At 36.6% G+C, this 17,489-nt stretch overlaps 1 protein-coding gene across 12 annotated transcripts in view; it reads right to left on the minus strand.

Annotated features, from left to right (window-relative positions):
- The window catches only part of MYOF (myoferlin), a 70,433-nt gene that overhangs the window by 47,954 nt on the left and 4,990 nt on the right, over window positions 1-17,489 (minus strand). For all 12 annotated transcript variants that reach the window (XR_002439231.1, XR_002439232.1, XM_021398217.1 and 9 more), the window contains exons 2-5: window positions 16,506-16,561; window positions 14,974-15,065; window positions 1,889-1,997; window positions 598-682 (exon numbers count right to left, since the gene is read on the minus strand). Coding sequence is in view for 10 of the 12 variants with exons in the window: in XM_021398217.1 (XP_021253892.1) it covers window positions 598-682; window positions 1,889-1,997; window positions 14,974-15,065; window positions 16,506-16,561 (342 nt within the window). In the remaining 2 variants the exon portion in view is untranslated. The remainder of the gene's footprint in view (window positions 1-597; window positions 683-1,888; window positions 1,998-14,973; window positions 15,066-16,505; window positions 16,562-17,489) is intronic.

Genomic DNA, 17,489 nt, shown 5'->3' on the forward strand with positions numbered 1-17,489 from the left:
GAAATACGTATTTACAATAATGAATTAAGATGTGTTTGCTAATTGGCACTGAAATAATTATCATGCAGTTGCTGGATACCAGCTAAAAGCCTGTATTTTATCTGTATTCCATTATAGTACATTTTTTAAAAACTATCAAAATAATCTCATACAAGTCAATTAACATTTTTAGCCTTCAAGTCCACATTTCCATGTAATCATTCTGAAGTCTAGTAATTTAACATGGAACTTTTGTGTTTGCATTACCTATCCTTCCAATCCCCAAGCACATCTCTCAGTGGAATCAAAATTTTACCCCAGGAGACTCTAAATTTCATTTTTTTTTCCATCTTATGTTACCGTATATCAGTAGATAATGGTCAAACTGATTTATTTCTTCTCAAACATATAACATTTATTACATTTAATTATTTCTGCACAAGTGCAGTCTGACCACCAGGGTAATTATTTACCTGCCAATTGAAAAAAAGTTGTTACTTCATAGTTCTCTGATGAGTTGGAAAAAACAGAGGATCTCAAAAACATTCTCAACAAATGTCTGGTTAAAATGATACATAAGACATCAAATAATAATTTTCTGAAAAAAGATTGAAATACCTTCTTGTGTATTGGTCCCTCCTGGGTCATTTGGATTTGCAGGTCCAGCTGGCGGCTCATATCCTACTACCAAATCTATTGTTGCCTATAGAAGAATACATGATTTTCTATGAAATACAAAGTGTTCACAACAACTCATTTAAAGCAGCAAGTTGTTCAAATACTGTACATAAATAACAACTACTTACGTTCACAGCATACTTTATAATAAATTTTCAGACTATTGCTCTAAATTTTTATTTAAAAAAATGATATTGCTTTTTTATATTTAGAAAAATCAGTTCCAATACAAGTACATAACACATTCAACAAATATTAATTTATTTAGTTTCACAATACTGATGCAGATTAGGTGACATCCTACATTTAAAAGTGAAAAAACAAAGATGGAGAGAAATAACACTATCTGACCAACAACAGAAGTCTGAAATACAAGCAGCATTTCCTGTCTGGCTCTTTAAATTGCCAATTCATACTTCCATCCTGGAAGAAAAGCACAATGTCATTTTCCATTCTAATTGCAGAATTGCCTTTTTGTGCTATTTTAGATGATTGAATAAAACATTATTATTCCTAGCTCCCACAGTAACATGAGGAGTCAGGAAAAAAAAAAAAACCAACCTGACTCCATGACCAACTAACCATGATATTAAGCTGTAGCTGATAAAATACCGAAATTACACTTTAAGGCTTCTTATTACATGGACTGGAATGTAATATGAAGTGCCTTAGCAGCCAGTCTGCACAAACAGTGAGTTTAGTTCCAGACATTACTTTTATCAGACATCGGTTAATCACTCTGTTAAATTTAAACACGTGCTAAACTAAGTTAAGCAAGTTCTTGTGTAATTTTCTGAACTGAGCTGGAAGTAAACATTCATGTGATTGTGTGCTTCCTAGAATCACTGCTATGACACAGGTGAACATTAGAAAGAATACAGCAAGAAGTGAAGTCAACTTGTTACTTAGGAAAAAAAGTACATATATATATTTAATACTAGGATGATTTTCACGTGCACCCCGAGGCTCATCTATAACACATATACAAATAAGTAATACATACACAGAAAAAAAAAAAATCTAACTTAAAGGAATCTCTCTGATATCAATCAAGCTGACTATATAGGAATAATTACATCCAGCTATAAATTACATTTGTCTAAAGCTTTTGCTATGAAACTGCAAAGCATTTAATCTATACAGTAAAAATAACTTCGAAATATATTTGCTTCTTACTGCTGGAGCATTTTGATCAAGACTACAGTAAAAGCAGGAAACGTAAGCCACTCACTCCTGTTTCTTGTCCTCTTTCATTTAGCAGAGGTATGAGTTTGAAGGGACACGATCTGCTTTGGTTACCTACAAGATCCTTAAGTGCTATGGATGCACTGCCAATTAACCTGAAATGAAGTAAAAATCATTATTAGAATACAAGTATTTGTCAAGCACAAGTTCCCTTTCATCCATAGCTTCTGTCTGTCAACCAGATGATTCCAGCTGTAACTTGAAAACTCGAAAGATCATTGCAAATGTCATCTAATGGCTGAGTAGTGCTAATTCATATTTTCTCTTTCACTGAGCTTATAGGTACTCATTTTCCTTTACTGAAGAGATTATTTTAACCTAAAAGAGGTTAAACAAGTAAATTAAAAATATATATTCATTTCTGGTTATTACATTTTGTGTGAATATTATCAGTCGTTACTTGTTTCACTCACAGTTCTCACTGGTAATCTAATCTTTTCCTATATAGTTTTGCAAACTCTCAGATGAAAAGTACCGTATAAAGATATTATGCTGTATCACACAAAAAAGTACAGAAAAAGACATACACAAATGTCTGTAATAAAAACAATGAAACAGAGTAAATGCAATCAAAATTCTTCACAAAATAATCTTTTTACCATACTCTACATTTTCAAATAGGTTCAACATGCTTGCCTCTCAATTCTCTAAATGTTTAGATATTCCTCTGGAGAGACCTACCAAAAGAAGATGCCCAAGAGTTACAAGTCAAACTCCTTGAGCTGCTTCTGCCCTCTTGAAACTGACTCTCTAACCCTGATCTTTATTAAGAAAAGTGAAAATTGCATGCATTTTTAACCTGAGAAATTTCTTCCAGGCTGATTTTCTATCTGTGTGGCATCGCACAATGTCTGGCACTGCATTTAGTTACCACAGTATGTGGTAACTCCTATACTACAGTGGATTATTGGAATAGGTGAGATTTTTGCCAGAGAGAAATCCCTAAGATAATTTCACCCTATAAATATTTTAAGAGAACATTTTCAAACAAAGTACCAACTTTGCTGCTGACATGGGAAAAAAAGATCTAAGTGTGGTCCCTTTGAGTAGATTACATTGCGTTTTAGATTACGGTGCTTTTTCATGCAGAGGGTAAGGATCCAAAGGCATTTGTGAAATGAAGCAAGAGCATTATCATAGCCATTCTCAGGTGCTACCTCACAAGAACATAAGTTACTAAGTATGTTAGGATAGGTATAAAACACAACTTTCCTGCAAATACTGATTTCAGGTATCATATACTACAGCTTGTGTTTATCTGTACACAAAACCCTACACTTCTGTTAGAATAACCCATCTGAAGCACCATGTCAATCAACTCTGCTTCCCCAGTTCACCTCACACCTCCAATCCCTCTTACCTTTTTGATAGTTTTGACTCACTCTTCAAACCTTTCACTTCTGTCTCCATTTTTTTTCCCTGATAAATATATTGGGATAAATTAATCTCCTGATTAATATCAAGATTAATAATTCTGATAATTTTTCAGGATTATGCTGTGCCTATGCAGTTCAAACTCTCCATCTTCCCATTTATAGAACTCTCTCCATGCCAGATGCAGAACTTGTCTCCAGTTCCCTGCTGACATTTCTTACTGAACTTGTAACCCTCTAAATATTCTGTTTCCCAATCTACCTTTCCTTCCCTTGCCTTAATCTCTCTCTGTATTTCTCCCTCTCTGTCCCACCTTAAAAAACATTCTGCTTGATTTGCATTCATACTAATGCCATTTTGTTCTTATCTGCCACTTCACTCACAGTTCTCACTGGTAATCTAATCTTTTCCTATATAGTTTTGCAAACTCTCAGATGAAAAGTACCGTATAAAGATATTATGCTGTATCACACAAAAAAGTACAGAAAAAGACACACACAAACGTCTGTAATAAAAACAATGAAACAGAGTAAATGCAATCAAAATTCTTTTGAACTGAACACTTCATTTACTTTTGACAAGGAATACTCTACTTCAGCCCTCAGAACCTCTCCAGCCCAGCCTGCTCTCCTCCACTAAAAGGTTTCTAAAGAAATCTTCTCAGCTAAATCTCAGGCCTACAATACCATCTTGATCTAAATATCAGATTTGTGATATTAGCATTTAAGCACTTTTTCTTCAAGCCTTAACCTCCCTTTAGCTTCCAGAGATCTTTCCTACCTTCCTTCTCTTCTGTTCTAAGCACTTCTTTGGTTTGTTACAGGATGTTAAAAGTGAAAGAATGCAACAGGGCACCAGGTCAAGTTTCCTAGTTTCACAGTTGTCCACATAATCTGTGTTATTTCCATACAACATCGTCTCTAGATTAGGCTATGAATTAATATTCAAAATCCTCTCTTTACTGTCTGAAATTAATTTCAGTTGCTTTTGGTCCTGTAATTTAAGTGATGTGCCACAGAAAAAAAGTCACTGTGTGCTGGCAATCCTCACCCAGCAGCCAGTCCCAATCCACAAGCCCCATCTCCCCCAAAACATCTGGCAAAAGAGTTGCCAGAGCACAGTAATATTCTAGCTTTGCATCACATATTACTGACATACAGGGGACGGGCTAGATGTAAAAAGCAGTTTAAGATCAGGCCATGCTGCACAGGTGAAGCTGTTCTAACCTTTAAAAGGATCACAACTGAAACTGATTCCATTTCTGACACCTGCCTTTCTTCCCTTAAACAGACACCTCAATTCAGTAGCACAGTCTTGATTCAGCATTCTTTAAAAGCTACAGAAATACAACAGATTATTTCAGTGGGCATTTAATCAATCTTAGGTACATGTCACTTTTTACAAACTGTTGCACAGAGCTGGACATTAGCTGACATTCTGACTCCATGCATTTCTCAACTTTATAACAATCATTTTCCCGTTACATAACAATTGCATTCAACCCACACGAAAAGCTTAGATTGCGAACATCAGATATACGTTACCATACTGCTCTTCTTTATACTTCCAACTCTAGTATTATTTGATGTTGCCTGTGATTCCATTCAGCAACTCTCGACACCAGGCAGTAACATATACTGAGCCCATGAAACAACAGCAGATGGCCTTTCTCAAACAGAAAATGGCTTTTTTTTCCCTCCCATGCCTTAACATTCCAAACAGTGGTGCACCATAGAAGTCACGTAAGTCTGGCATTATACACCAGAGAGATATCTTCCTCTACATTTGACCAACTTTTACCACATAAAGGGCAAATGACCTGCAGGCAGTCATATTATTCAGCCATTGAAGAGAAGTCAAAAAAGTTCATTCCATATGACTGCAAAGCTCAAAGTGATTAAACCAGGAAAATCCTGTGTAGCTTAGTGCCTTTTTATCTCATAGGCTTCTAAGATGTAAATATCTTTGAAAGCAAGTATAATATGAACAAATGGGAAACAACTTCTATAGCTGAAAGGAACAAATGCTTGAATTTCCTTTATGCAGCTGGATACTGAAAGAAATCAACTTCTCTTTATTCTTCTTCCTTCAATGCAAAATTAATCAATTAAAAAATTCTATTTCAAATTTTCCTCAAATCCTTCAACTATGACTATGCCTTTTTATTTGAGAATAACAGACATAAACGTACATAGCTAGAAGTATCACAAAAGGGAAAAAAGAACAAAAACAAACCAGGACTACTCAAAACCTACTAGCCATATCTGATTCTAGAGAAAGGCAAATAAAACTTCTCCTATGCACATAAGTAGAAAAATTTTGCAGACTTTCTATTATGTTTTAATATGAGCTGGAGTGACTTATTTTGACTTTGAAAAGAGCTTCATCTGGCTGACTGGTTCAGCAACCACACTCTCTTATGTGGTGACATTAACTGAAGGAATAGCTCATCAGTAGTAGCGCTTCTGAGATTTTCCAGCATAAATTTGCACTTCTGTATCCTTCTCTGTCCCATGCAAATAAAAACAGTGCACACATTTAAATACACTGTAATCTTTTTTAAAATACCAATCACCTCAGGAAGACTGAGTCCACCTGACTGCTTCTAGTTGCCTCTGAAGTCCTTCGTTGCCCCCTCCTCTAACAGGCTGGACAACAGTCTCCCATCTTTTCCCACTCCAGCAAGACTAAGAAATCTAATAAATAGCTGATATAGTATCTTAGACTAATTCTAAGCTTTTGACAAACTTCAGGCAGTTAGTCTTTTTCCTCTCCTTGAAGTGGTCTTGTTCACTGGATGTGACTTGTTTCACTACTCCCCTATAAGAATGACAGAACTGCTGTCGAGCTGATCAAATCCCAGCTAAGAGTCAGCTACAGCAGGTTGCCAGTCCAGGCTGGTTTTGATCATGTGGCTACTCAGTGGCTGAAGTCATATTTTCAAAAGTAACGAGAACTGCCTCAAGATCATTGCTAAGGCTCACCTTTATGACTCTGACAAGAGTCTTGGAGAAAGCCTTTTCCTGAGCTGTTTCTCTCTAGTCTCTAATGTTTGGTTTAAGTCATGTAAGACCTATCAGCTAAGTTGTGGCATCATGTCCCTGAACAATTTGTTGCTGTTTAATCCTTTTTCTGCAAGGTCTACTACTGCTCTTGCCCCTAATAGATGCCCAGTTCTCTGCACCACTATTATGGATCTATATAAAGCTGCTCCATTCATATGGACTCTCTTAGACTTCTTTACCTCGAGGAAGGATTGCCTGCAATCTCCTTCCACAGTCATGACTTCAAAGATGACAGGGAGTCTTTTTCTTTTAGCAGCTCAGTTTCTAAGCTTCTTAACTCTGCATACATACCTATCCAATCATCCCCAAGACTTGTACATGTAATGTGCCCTGTCAGGCAGGTTTCAAACTTTTCTGGCTTTGCTGATGGAAAGCAAAAAAAAACTGTCCTGCCACAAGCAGTTCTAGTATATTACAGAATACAACCTCAAAAGAGAAATGTAACTTCCACATTCAGAAGCAGATTTTAAACCACTTGAAGTATAATTCACCATACTAGGCCGGTGATACTTTCCTATCCATAATCAAGGGAAATACTTAGTTTATCAGCATGAAATCACTAAGCTACTGATGTCCAAATATTGGAAATAGTGTTGTATTTGTGCTAACGCTAATTAATCCGTTAGTGCCGTGGTTAGCACTTCCTGTTAGCTGCCCAAATAATACCTAAGAGAAGTGAAAGTTCACACCCATTCCTGGATCAGGAAATGCTAACTCACAGTACCAATCATTTTATTACTCTATCCCTGTTTGAAGGTAGCAACTTACACCGAATTCTTTGGCGTATCAAGTATTCCATCTGCTTAACTACTACTTCTACTGAGTTCCAAGAGATCTTAAATCAGCTGAGGTTCAAGCCTTTGAATTCTTCTGGCTTATTTTTGAGGGCTTTCTTTGGTAGAAGTTATATTGATTGTTCTCATCAGCAAACTTGAACATTACAGTTATAATTTCTACTCTCACTCTTTCAGTGTATATGTTGCATTATAGCTTCTGTGTTACAAGACCCAGCACCCATGCTCTGTTACTTATCTTGTGTTTGAAAATGTTTATTAAGAGCAAACCAACTACTTTTATCTTCTTTAGTTATTAGATAATAGTTGTTGCATGAACAAACTTTACGGAACAATACACAGATACTATTTAGTGCAAAACAGAAAACTCCCAAACTGAATCTTAACCAGCCTCGATCTTGCATGCAACATATGCAAAGAAAAGCCTGTAATCATGCACAGCCACTCTGACATAGAAAAGAATTCACACTACAGGATCTAACTACAGGAAGATTCAAACAATCCAGTAATTGTTTACCTATGGAGAATACTTAAACATGATTAAATAATTTGCTGCACTGTAAGGGTGTGCCCAATCTGTTTCCCCTCTGTGTTGCTACGTTACTAACTACACAAAGGACCCAGAGAAATGTAATCCCAGCTCTTCTCTTCAAATCAAATTAAAATCACTTCATTCAAACAAGATAGTAATTTAATAGTATTTTTTTTAAACTTCTCAGGGATGACTGATGCAATTTTTTCAGCTTTTTTTTTTTTAAAAAAAAAAACTGCATAAGGATTTGTTTGGAGAGTTCAAAATCTTTCTGCTAACATTTCCAGACATAACAGAAAGCAGATGTGTTTTCTTTTCAGACGACTTTACACTGGAAAATCTAGCTCAACACAGATCATATGAGTCCTTTCTGGCTTATTCTTATGATGATCTGTCCACATACATCTGAGTGTGGTTTGCTTCATTTATCTTTTTGAACGACTGTGCCTTTTTACATGAACAGCACTCATTTAATCTATCCACAAAAGTTTAGTGATCTTGTAAATAGAACAGTAAATTCTATCTCCAGGAAAAGAGAAAGGGAAAAATATTCAAGTGCTCTTTCAAGCTTGTTTTTACAGAAGCATGCCAAAGCAATGAGTCATCCACTGTGCTCCTCATCCTGCATCAGTGTAAGAATGTTCCTCTAGAACAGAGGAAATAAGGCTGAACACACACACAGTGTAGTTTCTTTCTCATTGCTGTTTCTCAGCAAACACAATCCCCTACACATACCTGTCACAATCAAAAGCTAAATCCCAGTTCAATCTAGAATTCAAAGAGAAGTAAAATAATAAAATCATGAACCTCTACAGAAAAGATTACAGGAATGAACAATTTATGTGATTTAGAGTCAAATCCCATTATACTAAGCACGAGATGTACTTCCAAAGCTAACAGGTCTGCTCTTGAATAATGTCAAAAGTCCTTGACAAACACTGTTTTCCTAAAAAAAAAAAATGGGCCTTTATGTCTGAAAAGCTTGAGTTCAGTTAACAACATCAACATGACATCTAAAAATTAATACAGTATACTACAGCACTCACTCTCCTGCCCTGCCTTATGTTTGGTTGTTTTGTTTAACATACTGTCATTCATAATGACAGTAGTAAGGACCATAGGCAGACACTGAACTCCACCTTTCCAGTCCTGAACTAGAATGCAGACAACACAAGGCAGTGTCATTTGCACAGCGTTCTACTGAGCATCTCTTTGGAATGCTGCAGAGCTGCAGATATGTGCTGCACTGCCCTGAGATACGTGCAAGACAATTTTGCGCTTGCTTTGGCTATCTGCCTCACGGAGCAACAAATTAATAGCAGAATTAACTGGAGAGGTTTTCAGCAAAAACCTTCTCAGATATATACAGAGAAAACAAACTTGTGTAATTGGCAGGGTGACTTCCTTGGAGTACAAGACTTTCACAAACCTTCTGCAGACTTTAATAGTTGCCTAATAATAAATGTAATGTAAAGCACTCAGTTCTTGGAAATCAGCGGAAGTTGAGCTAGATGTCATGAAAAAGAAAGACTTCATTTGGGGGCCAAAATTTGAATTACTCTAAGAACTAAAAACCTACATTCTTCTTTATTACAAATGAACAGGCATAATAACCTGGAAATAAATTAAATTTCTACTATATTTATGTACTTCAATCAATAAATATACCACTATGTTTGATTAAGACCTTGCCTTTAAAGACAAGATTTTTATATTAAAAAAAGAATGTTCACTTTTTAAAGAATTCTTAATTTGAATACATTTCAGTCTCATTAGTTTTTCGAGACTCAAACTATGACTGAGACCACCTTGATAAAAAACAACTATCAGGCTATTCTGAAGAGTGTTTGCAATGTCAAAACAATAACACGGCAGTTCTAAAACCTTCCCCAACTCAGTATTACTAAATAGGATCAGTAACTCTACAGAAATACATGTTATGCATGCACACAAGTAATATGTGGGAAAGTTATTCCAAAAGTTTCTCTCCCTCTTTTATATACTCCTGTCACTAGAAGTTCGTTAACATAAAGTCTCTTCTGCTTTTACAGTGCTTTCTGTCTTTAAAAGAAATTTTGAGATGACATTTCCTATTATCATGGTGGAGTCAGGAAGCCCACTCATCTATTCCTACTTCTAACTCTGCTTATCCTGTTTCCTTGCCAAATACATCACATGCTGCAAATACGTGGGGGGTTTTTGAGGATTTACTTTCAAAGAACAAGACTCTGCAGGCACTGCTCTGTCTTCGGAATGGACTATATGTATTGCACAGCTCTGGGCATGGAAATCACTTTCCCAAACAATTTTACTTTCTTTTTTTCCACAAAGATTTTTTTTTTATTTGTACACAGAATAAGTAAGCGGTAGACACCGCATAAGCAAAAGCAAAACAGGCATTTGCATAAACTGTGTGTGTTAGGCTCAACAGTCACAAACCCAGATGATGGTTACAGAAGGGGTTTGAAAAACAGCATGCTTGCTACAATTTGAACCCCTGTACAGAATGAAGTATTTTAAGAGCTCAAGTTAAGTACCTTCCCTTATTTGGTAATAATCTACAAATTCCACTACAACGTTCAGATTCTTGGCAAGCTTTCCTCCATAAAGTGGTTTCTGGGGTTTTCCTAAAGTCAGAGGCATGCTTTACTGCTTTACTGACCTAAAGAAATCTCAAATCAGAGACCTGAGGGCATCTGCACACATAACAGAGATTTAACGGCAGATTTGATGAAGCACTACAAAAATATGAAATGCAGTTTAACTGCTGGGAGGAGGTAGAAAGGTGTAAAGAAAATCTACAATGGAAGCAGACTACTATAAATAGGTGCGAATATATACAGCATCATAAAATACCCAAATTTATCATCACTGCCTTTCAAAACAGCAATAACCCTACTTGGCATTCATTGGGAGGAAGAGGGGCTGATCAGGAAAGAAATGGATCTTTTTAAAAATCTTGGAACTTCATACAAAGTAGTAGGGAACCGACAGCTCATTTTGGATAAGGGTTGTTTTTTTTTTTTTTCCTGCTCACATTTTTAAAATTCCTCTATGACTTAGAGAGTGGATTCTTGTCGAAATATATATTTACCTTTTTCAGCAAAAAGCAGAGATTGGCTGAAGATCCTAACCACTATGGGATAGATAAAGATTAAACAAAATCTTTTAATCTTCAAACAAATTAAAAGCTTTATCTTGCTAGGAGTGTTAAGAATGAACTAGGCTTTGCTGGAGCTTCTAGTACAATCATGTTTGGACACAAAATAATACATTCTATTCCTGCTGTGGATTGCCAAAAACAGGCACATCCAAGCTGCAGGTCACATGCAGCCCAGCACAGCTTGCAATGCAGCCAGCCCCTGCCCTGCACCATCACGGCAGCAGCGCTGGCTCACCGAGCAGAGCAGCCCAGCCTGGCCCCAGGTGCGCAACTGTCACTCAACGCCAACTGAACATTGTGCAGTGGTAAATCAAGTTCTTGCAAGAAACTTAATGCATTCTTAATGTATTCACTGGCTAAACACAGCTCTGTGGACAGCAGAAAAAAGGCAGCCTTGCTTTCTGTTGTGATACAGGAATTTGAGAACAGTCTCAAGATTGCAAAAAAATTATCAATTTTTGGAATATTTGAGACTCCAGTTTCAGTCAAGAAAAAATACAAAATCAGCAAATTTTCAAATGGAATGTATATTGTTGCGATCAGATATTCAACTCAAAAAAGGTGATCATGTCTTTCTACTGGACTTTTATAATCCCTATCTTAGCAGAGAGAAATATCCCTCGCTTCACTTACTCGTGCCACCACTTTTTGGCAGTTCGTACATTTGTGAACAACTGTTTTCAAGGATGAAACAAAGGAAAAATTTCATTAAAAAATCTGAGAAACACCTTGAGAACTCACTAAGAATGGCAGCCACTTCCACTGACCAACACCGATGATTACGTTCACAAAAAACAAGGCCACATACCCCACTAGTTTTATGGTTGCTCTTCTTTTTTATGTTTTAATAGAAAAATATTAAAAATTAAAATGTTTTGTTACTCTCATACATTAACTATATTATATATTTTATGAAGGCTGCTCCAAAAGTAATGCCTCCTGTTTTAATCTGCTGTCCCTCAACATCAGAGGCAGATGGTGGTGGTGTGACAGTAGAGGTTGAACCTTCCCACCAACATTCCGTTACACATCACCGCCATGCAACAGATGGCAGCTGAGAGGAAGTCTGACAAAATGGTGTCTGACATGGAAGTGGGTATGGGCCAAAGTTGTGGAACCGAATTTCTCCATCTGGAAGAAATGGCACCACTGACATTCATGGATGTTTGCTGAATGTTTATGGAGACCAAACAGGGAGTGTAAGCACAATGAGGCAGTGGGTGGTACATGTCAGCAGTGGCAACAACTACAGTGGGTCATCTCTGCTGATGGAGGTTTTTATGAGTGTGGCATGCAAACTCCTGTTCATCACTGACAAAAATGCAGAGCTAATGGTGGTGACTATGCTGAAAGATAGTATTTTATAGCTGAGAATTTGCTCTATCAAACAGTGTTTCTGTGCTTATTGTATCTCTTGTAGTTTCTATGGAAATTAATTAGGAGGCATTACCTTTGGAGCTACCTACCTACATGGAGCCCAAGACAATTCCTCTTTACTCAGTGAGGCCCACACAAGCCAGAATGTTGGACACTCATGGTCTAAAACAATAATTTGCAACTAGCTTGCCCTCCCAGAAGAGCTTAAACTTTTCCTGCAATTGACTTTAGAGAGTGGCTTTTTTTTCTCTGACTAACAGCATGCAAACCATGAGAGGCTCCCCACAAGTTCATAAAGCTATCTCTCATTTATGTCTTCTTTATTGGGATGATCTGCATACATTGCTTTAAGGTACCCCATACAGATACGATTCCGATAATGAATTAAAGGTGAAGTCCTACAAAACTCCAGATAGTTATGTGAGGTTTTTTCCTTCAAATATCTATTATCTTATGTTCAGAACCAGATACAACTTTACATCCTGCATTATGTATTTGTTCACAATTGCAGCAGGAACCTCAACGTCCAGACAAAAATAATATTAAAACACCCTACATTTTACTAAAATTTATATATTATGCTTTTTAATATAATCTGAATTAATTGCAGTGTACACATGTATACAACTTTAATTTTTCAAGGCAACAACTTTTTTTCAACAGCCACCATTAAGAGGTCCTATCAAACTCAATTCATATAAACAAATCTAATTTTAAAAAAGTAACAATATAAGCTTGAAAAATACATGGATTACTCTTTAAAGTTAGTGGAACAAGAATCCTTATTTACTTACTTAGCACACATTCCCATTTTGTAAAAGGAGAAAGTGACAAAAAATGTCTAAATGCCAAGCAGACATCTAACAGCATTTCAGCGCTCTAAAGTTTCTATAACGTCCTCTCCTATCCTATAAGGCTAGCAGCTTCAATTCAAGGTGCCTGTTTCCTCAACAGTAAAATTACATTAAAAAATTTCAAAAAAAATCGTACACTCTTAGCATCTCTTCTGCTGTAATTACAGCATGTGTAGAAAGCCCGGACATATTTTTGTTTGTTTAGTTGAAGGATACCATTCACATTTGATGTTATATCCTTCCAGACACACATAGATATTGCTACTGTTTATCTTTAGTTCTCTAAAGTTGATAACGAAGCCTGATTTAGTCAAAACTTAAACTAAGCTTCTTACTATCGCATGAAGAATTTTTGTCTGAGCAATGAGGACTTCCTCAAAACCCTAACAAAAACTGCATGAATTAAACTTTCCTTCAGCCTCTCGCAGTGGAAAAAAATAAAATAAAAATCTGCAGCCTCAGGTCCCATGGCATTTGATTTTTAGATGCCTGAAAAATACATAAGCTGATGTTAACTATATAGATGCTCTACATATTACACTAGGAGAGTTCAGATTTTTAGAGCAGGATTCAGACCTCCCTGCATACACTAACTGTACAAACTAAAACAGAAATAGAGCAGGAAGGAAAAAGCATTAAATTCCTGCACATTGTGAGCATAAAGAAAATGGGTACGTCTGTCTGCTGAAGACCTAGACACTAAATCCTTTACTGATAGCAGGAATCTCTGCTTTCATTTCTGATAAACGAACAACTAAAAAGGTAATTCTCAGTGCCTTCCCCACTTCCCATTTTCATAACCCTAGTTTCCCTAACAAATGGGAAGCCAGACATCCAACTTCTTCTTCCACTAATGTTATTCAATTTACTTTTCCCAGAAGACTCTCTTAATTTCAAAATATGTGTTTTCTTAAAAACAAACAAAAAACAAACCCACAAAGCCACCAACAACACAAAACAATCCTCATTGCTTTTAAAATCTTTTTACAGTAGAACCGGAAGAGGAGGTAGTAACAGTGTTGCCAGTCTCTGATATATGCCATGAGTCTTAAGTTTGCAACATCCAGCCAACAGGCTGAGCTGAGATTTAGTTCCCCTGCTCAGCGTAAGGGAATATACCCTCACGATAAAAAGAGATTTACAAATTGACCTTGGGGAAGTTATTCATGTTTCCAGGTCTTTTAATAACTGTGCAGAGAGTTTAAAATTCATTGAGTCAGGAAGAATACTGAAGGAATATGACATTTCATAGATCCCATTGGCTAGGACACTCAAAGGAACAGGAATCTGGATTTCATTCCCAAGACAGTTTTTGTATTTTACTCAACATATTTATCCTGATGACTAAGTTACTCTCCCAGGAGATGAATCTCTTCAGATAAGGTAGGAAATTGAACAACTTCTGCTTCCTCTTTTCTTAGACAATACTTTGATAAGTGATGTAAAATGCAGCGTCTTAGGGGGATTTTAAAGATAAGAGCCTTAACAGCATTATGATTTCTTCAGGGCTACTTTTTGGAAATGTATTAAGTGCAGCAGTTTTGGGTACTGCACTGCACACTTCTGCAAGATAATGACCTGCTCCAGTTTTCTGAAGTGACAGAAGTCTACTTACACAAGAACTTTAACTACAAGGAATCAGTAACTGAATCACGGTACCTGTGCTTTTCAAATGACAGTAATAGCCACGGGGATCTAAATTTTAACCAAATTCTGCCTTAAACACCTCAGACTTTGCTTCAACATTTCAAAAATTAAGCTGGCACTTTCTTCACGGTAACTATCCAACTGGTGAGGGATGGGAAACGTGCTGCCTTACAGACTAGAAGTAGTTATTACATCAGAAAACACTGAAATGCATACATCAATTCTACACTAAAAGTTGCATTTAATGTTGTGAAAAGGTACATACTTGTTTTGTCCAATTGTTTCAAAATCCTTCACAACAACTGTCAGGGAAGATGAATTATCCAGAGGGATTCCTTTCAAGTCAAATTCAAGAATCTGAGTAAAAAAAAAAAAAAAGAGCAAAACTAAATCATAATTACAAGTTACACATAGGTTAATTAAGTTAATGAGAGTTAATTAACAAGAGTAGCATAAACAGTAAAATTATTCAGAAATAAATTCTGCACTTAGAGATATATAAGAACGATCTAACATTTGCAAAAGCAAAATTTAAAATCTTGGAACACACTCATAGAACATTGAGTTGCTGCTTTCTATTAACAATACAGAAAAAGAACTCAATTGTTTAATATTTAGATACTCTCTTTTGCAGTTCTGCTTTGCCATACTAAGATAAGTAGTTTATTATTATTCATAGGATCAGATACAATTCCCCTCCAAAACTGAAGGAAGTCAGATGATGTTGAATTTAAACAAATATTTGTAGGTTCCCTTTCTTACATGTTACAAATTCAAAGAATCATAGAATCAGAAGGTTGGAAAAGACCTACAAGATCATCCAGTCCAACCGACCGCCTGTCAACAATAGTTCTCACTAAACCATGTCCCTCAACACAAAGTCTAAACATTCCTTGAACACCTCCAGGGACGGTGACTCAACCACCTCCCTGGGGAGACCATTCCAGCGCCTGACCACTCTTTCAGAAAAGTAGAATTTCCTAATGTCCAGCCTCAATCTCCCCTGGCGTAACTTGAGGCCATTCCCCCTCGTCCTGTCACTAGTTACAAGAGAGAAGAGGCTGACCCCCAGCTCACTACAACTTCCCTTCAGGTAGTTATAGAGAGCGATGAGGTCTCCCCTGAGCCTCCTCTTCTCCAGACTGAACAATCCCAGCTCCCTCAGCCGCTCCTTATAAGGCCTGTGCTCCAGACCCCTCACCAGCTTCATTGCCCTTCTCTGAACACGCTCCAGGGCCTGAATGTCTTTCTTGCACTGAGGGGCCCAAAACTGGACACAGTACTCGAGGTGCGGCCTCACCAGTGCTGAGTACAGAGGGACTAAAGACTAATCTTTAGCTACCATTTCTGATTGTAAAAAACAGACAAGGAAAATATTTTCCCCAAGAAAAATATTACCGAAGATGCAAAATAGCAGCCTTAGCATAAGCCACAAGGAACTTCAGTTTACAATTCATTCTGTGTTTTTTTCTTAGTATATCATAAAGGATCCAATTACGCACTCATATACAGTACTGATGGGATGAATATCATTTGGTCCAAAGCAAGAAGGAAAAAACTACCAACCACATACCACAAACTCATCAGATGCTCATTTACTTTTACCTAAAATCATTATTTATTGCATTATAATATGTAGCACAGGATGAATCCATTCATTTGTATTTACTAACACCTTTTAAGAACATACCTTCATTAGCTCCAGTCTCTAATATTCACAGCTGTAGAAACTGACTTTCAAACTTTACAAGCATTTTTTATCATAAGAGATCAATAATTAATTCAAATAAAAATTACCTCATTCCAAACAGGATTGAGTTCACTGTCAATTTTCTTTGTTTTCTTCTTTTCATCTGCAAATACAAATAAAGAACGATCATTTGCTTTCACTAATTCATTACATGTACCCAGATTTTTCCTTTCATTTCTCAAAACAAAACTTGAGTTTTAAACCAAACTTTCTAATTCTTTTTGTCCCCTTCTGATATCTGCGGATTTTCCAGTTACAAAACTTTCGTGGGCAATTTAAGAGGTTGTTGAGGCTTTTTATTTTGTTTTGTTTAAGCATGGCTAGACCTATTCCCATAAAGCAAAATTATTGTTCAGGTACTTCAATCTTTTGTGACCTTTGACAACAACTACAGACTAAAAAGCCTGGAGACATCCAACTGCACAGTGACCTCAAAGGGATGGAACTTCACTACTAAAGACAATGTGTTGTTACACGTTTACCAAATCTGTATTACACAACAGTCTAACTCTGAAATAGCATCACTTGAAAAAAAATCTTAAGAAGACATTACATTGTCAGCATTTTCTGCTTTAAATGAGCAAATATTAGGAGAAGTAGACATGCATTTAAGAGGAAATATAGTCCTTCCAGAAAAAAAAAAAAGGTTTCCAGAGATCAAGTGTCTTCAGAAATCAAATGTATGACTTTATTAACAAATATTTCATGGTAAAATTTGCATTTGGTCAACCTAGAAATGACAGAGGGATTGTAAGTTTCTTAGATTGTAGTGTTTCTATTCAAGTTCCTTCTCCCGAGAGGAATACTATTGCAGAGGCCCTTTGCAAACCCCCTCACTTCTAAGCAAGGGAAATACAATTCTGTTGTCACAGCAGGCTCAAAGCAAGTAATGCTTTACAGTTTTAAGTTTTAGTTGCACTACAGGTATACAGCTCTGATGGAAAAGATGTCTGGACACAGCACTTGGGAGCAAAGAAGAACACCAGCAAACAAGCAGATCTCTAAAGAGAAATGTTGTATACTAGCGTTAA

Source organism: Numida meleagris, chromosome 5 (assembly GCF_002078875.1).
Source record: "Numida meleagris isolate 19003 breed g44 Domestic line chromosome 5, NumMel1.0, whole genome shotgun sequence".
Lineage (NCBI taxonomy): Eukaryota > Metazoa > Chordata > Aves > Galliformes > Numididae > Numida > Numida meleagris.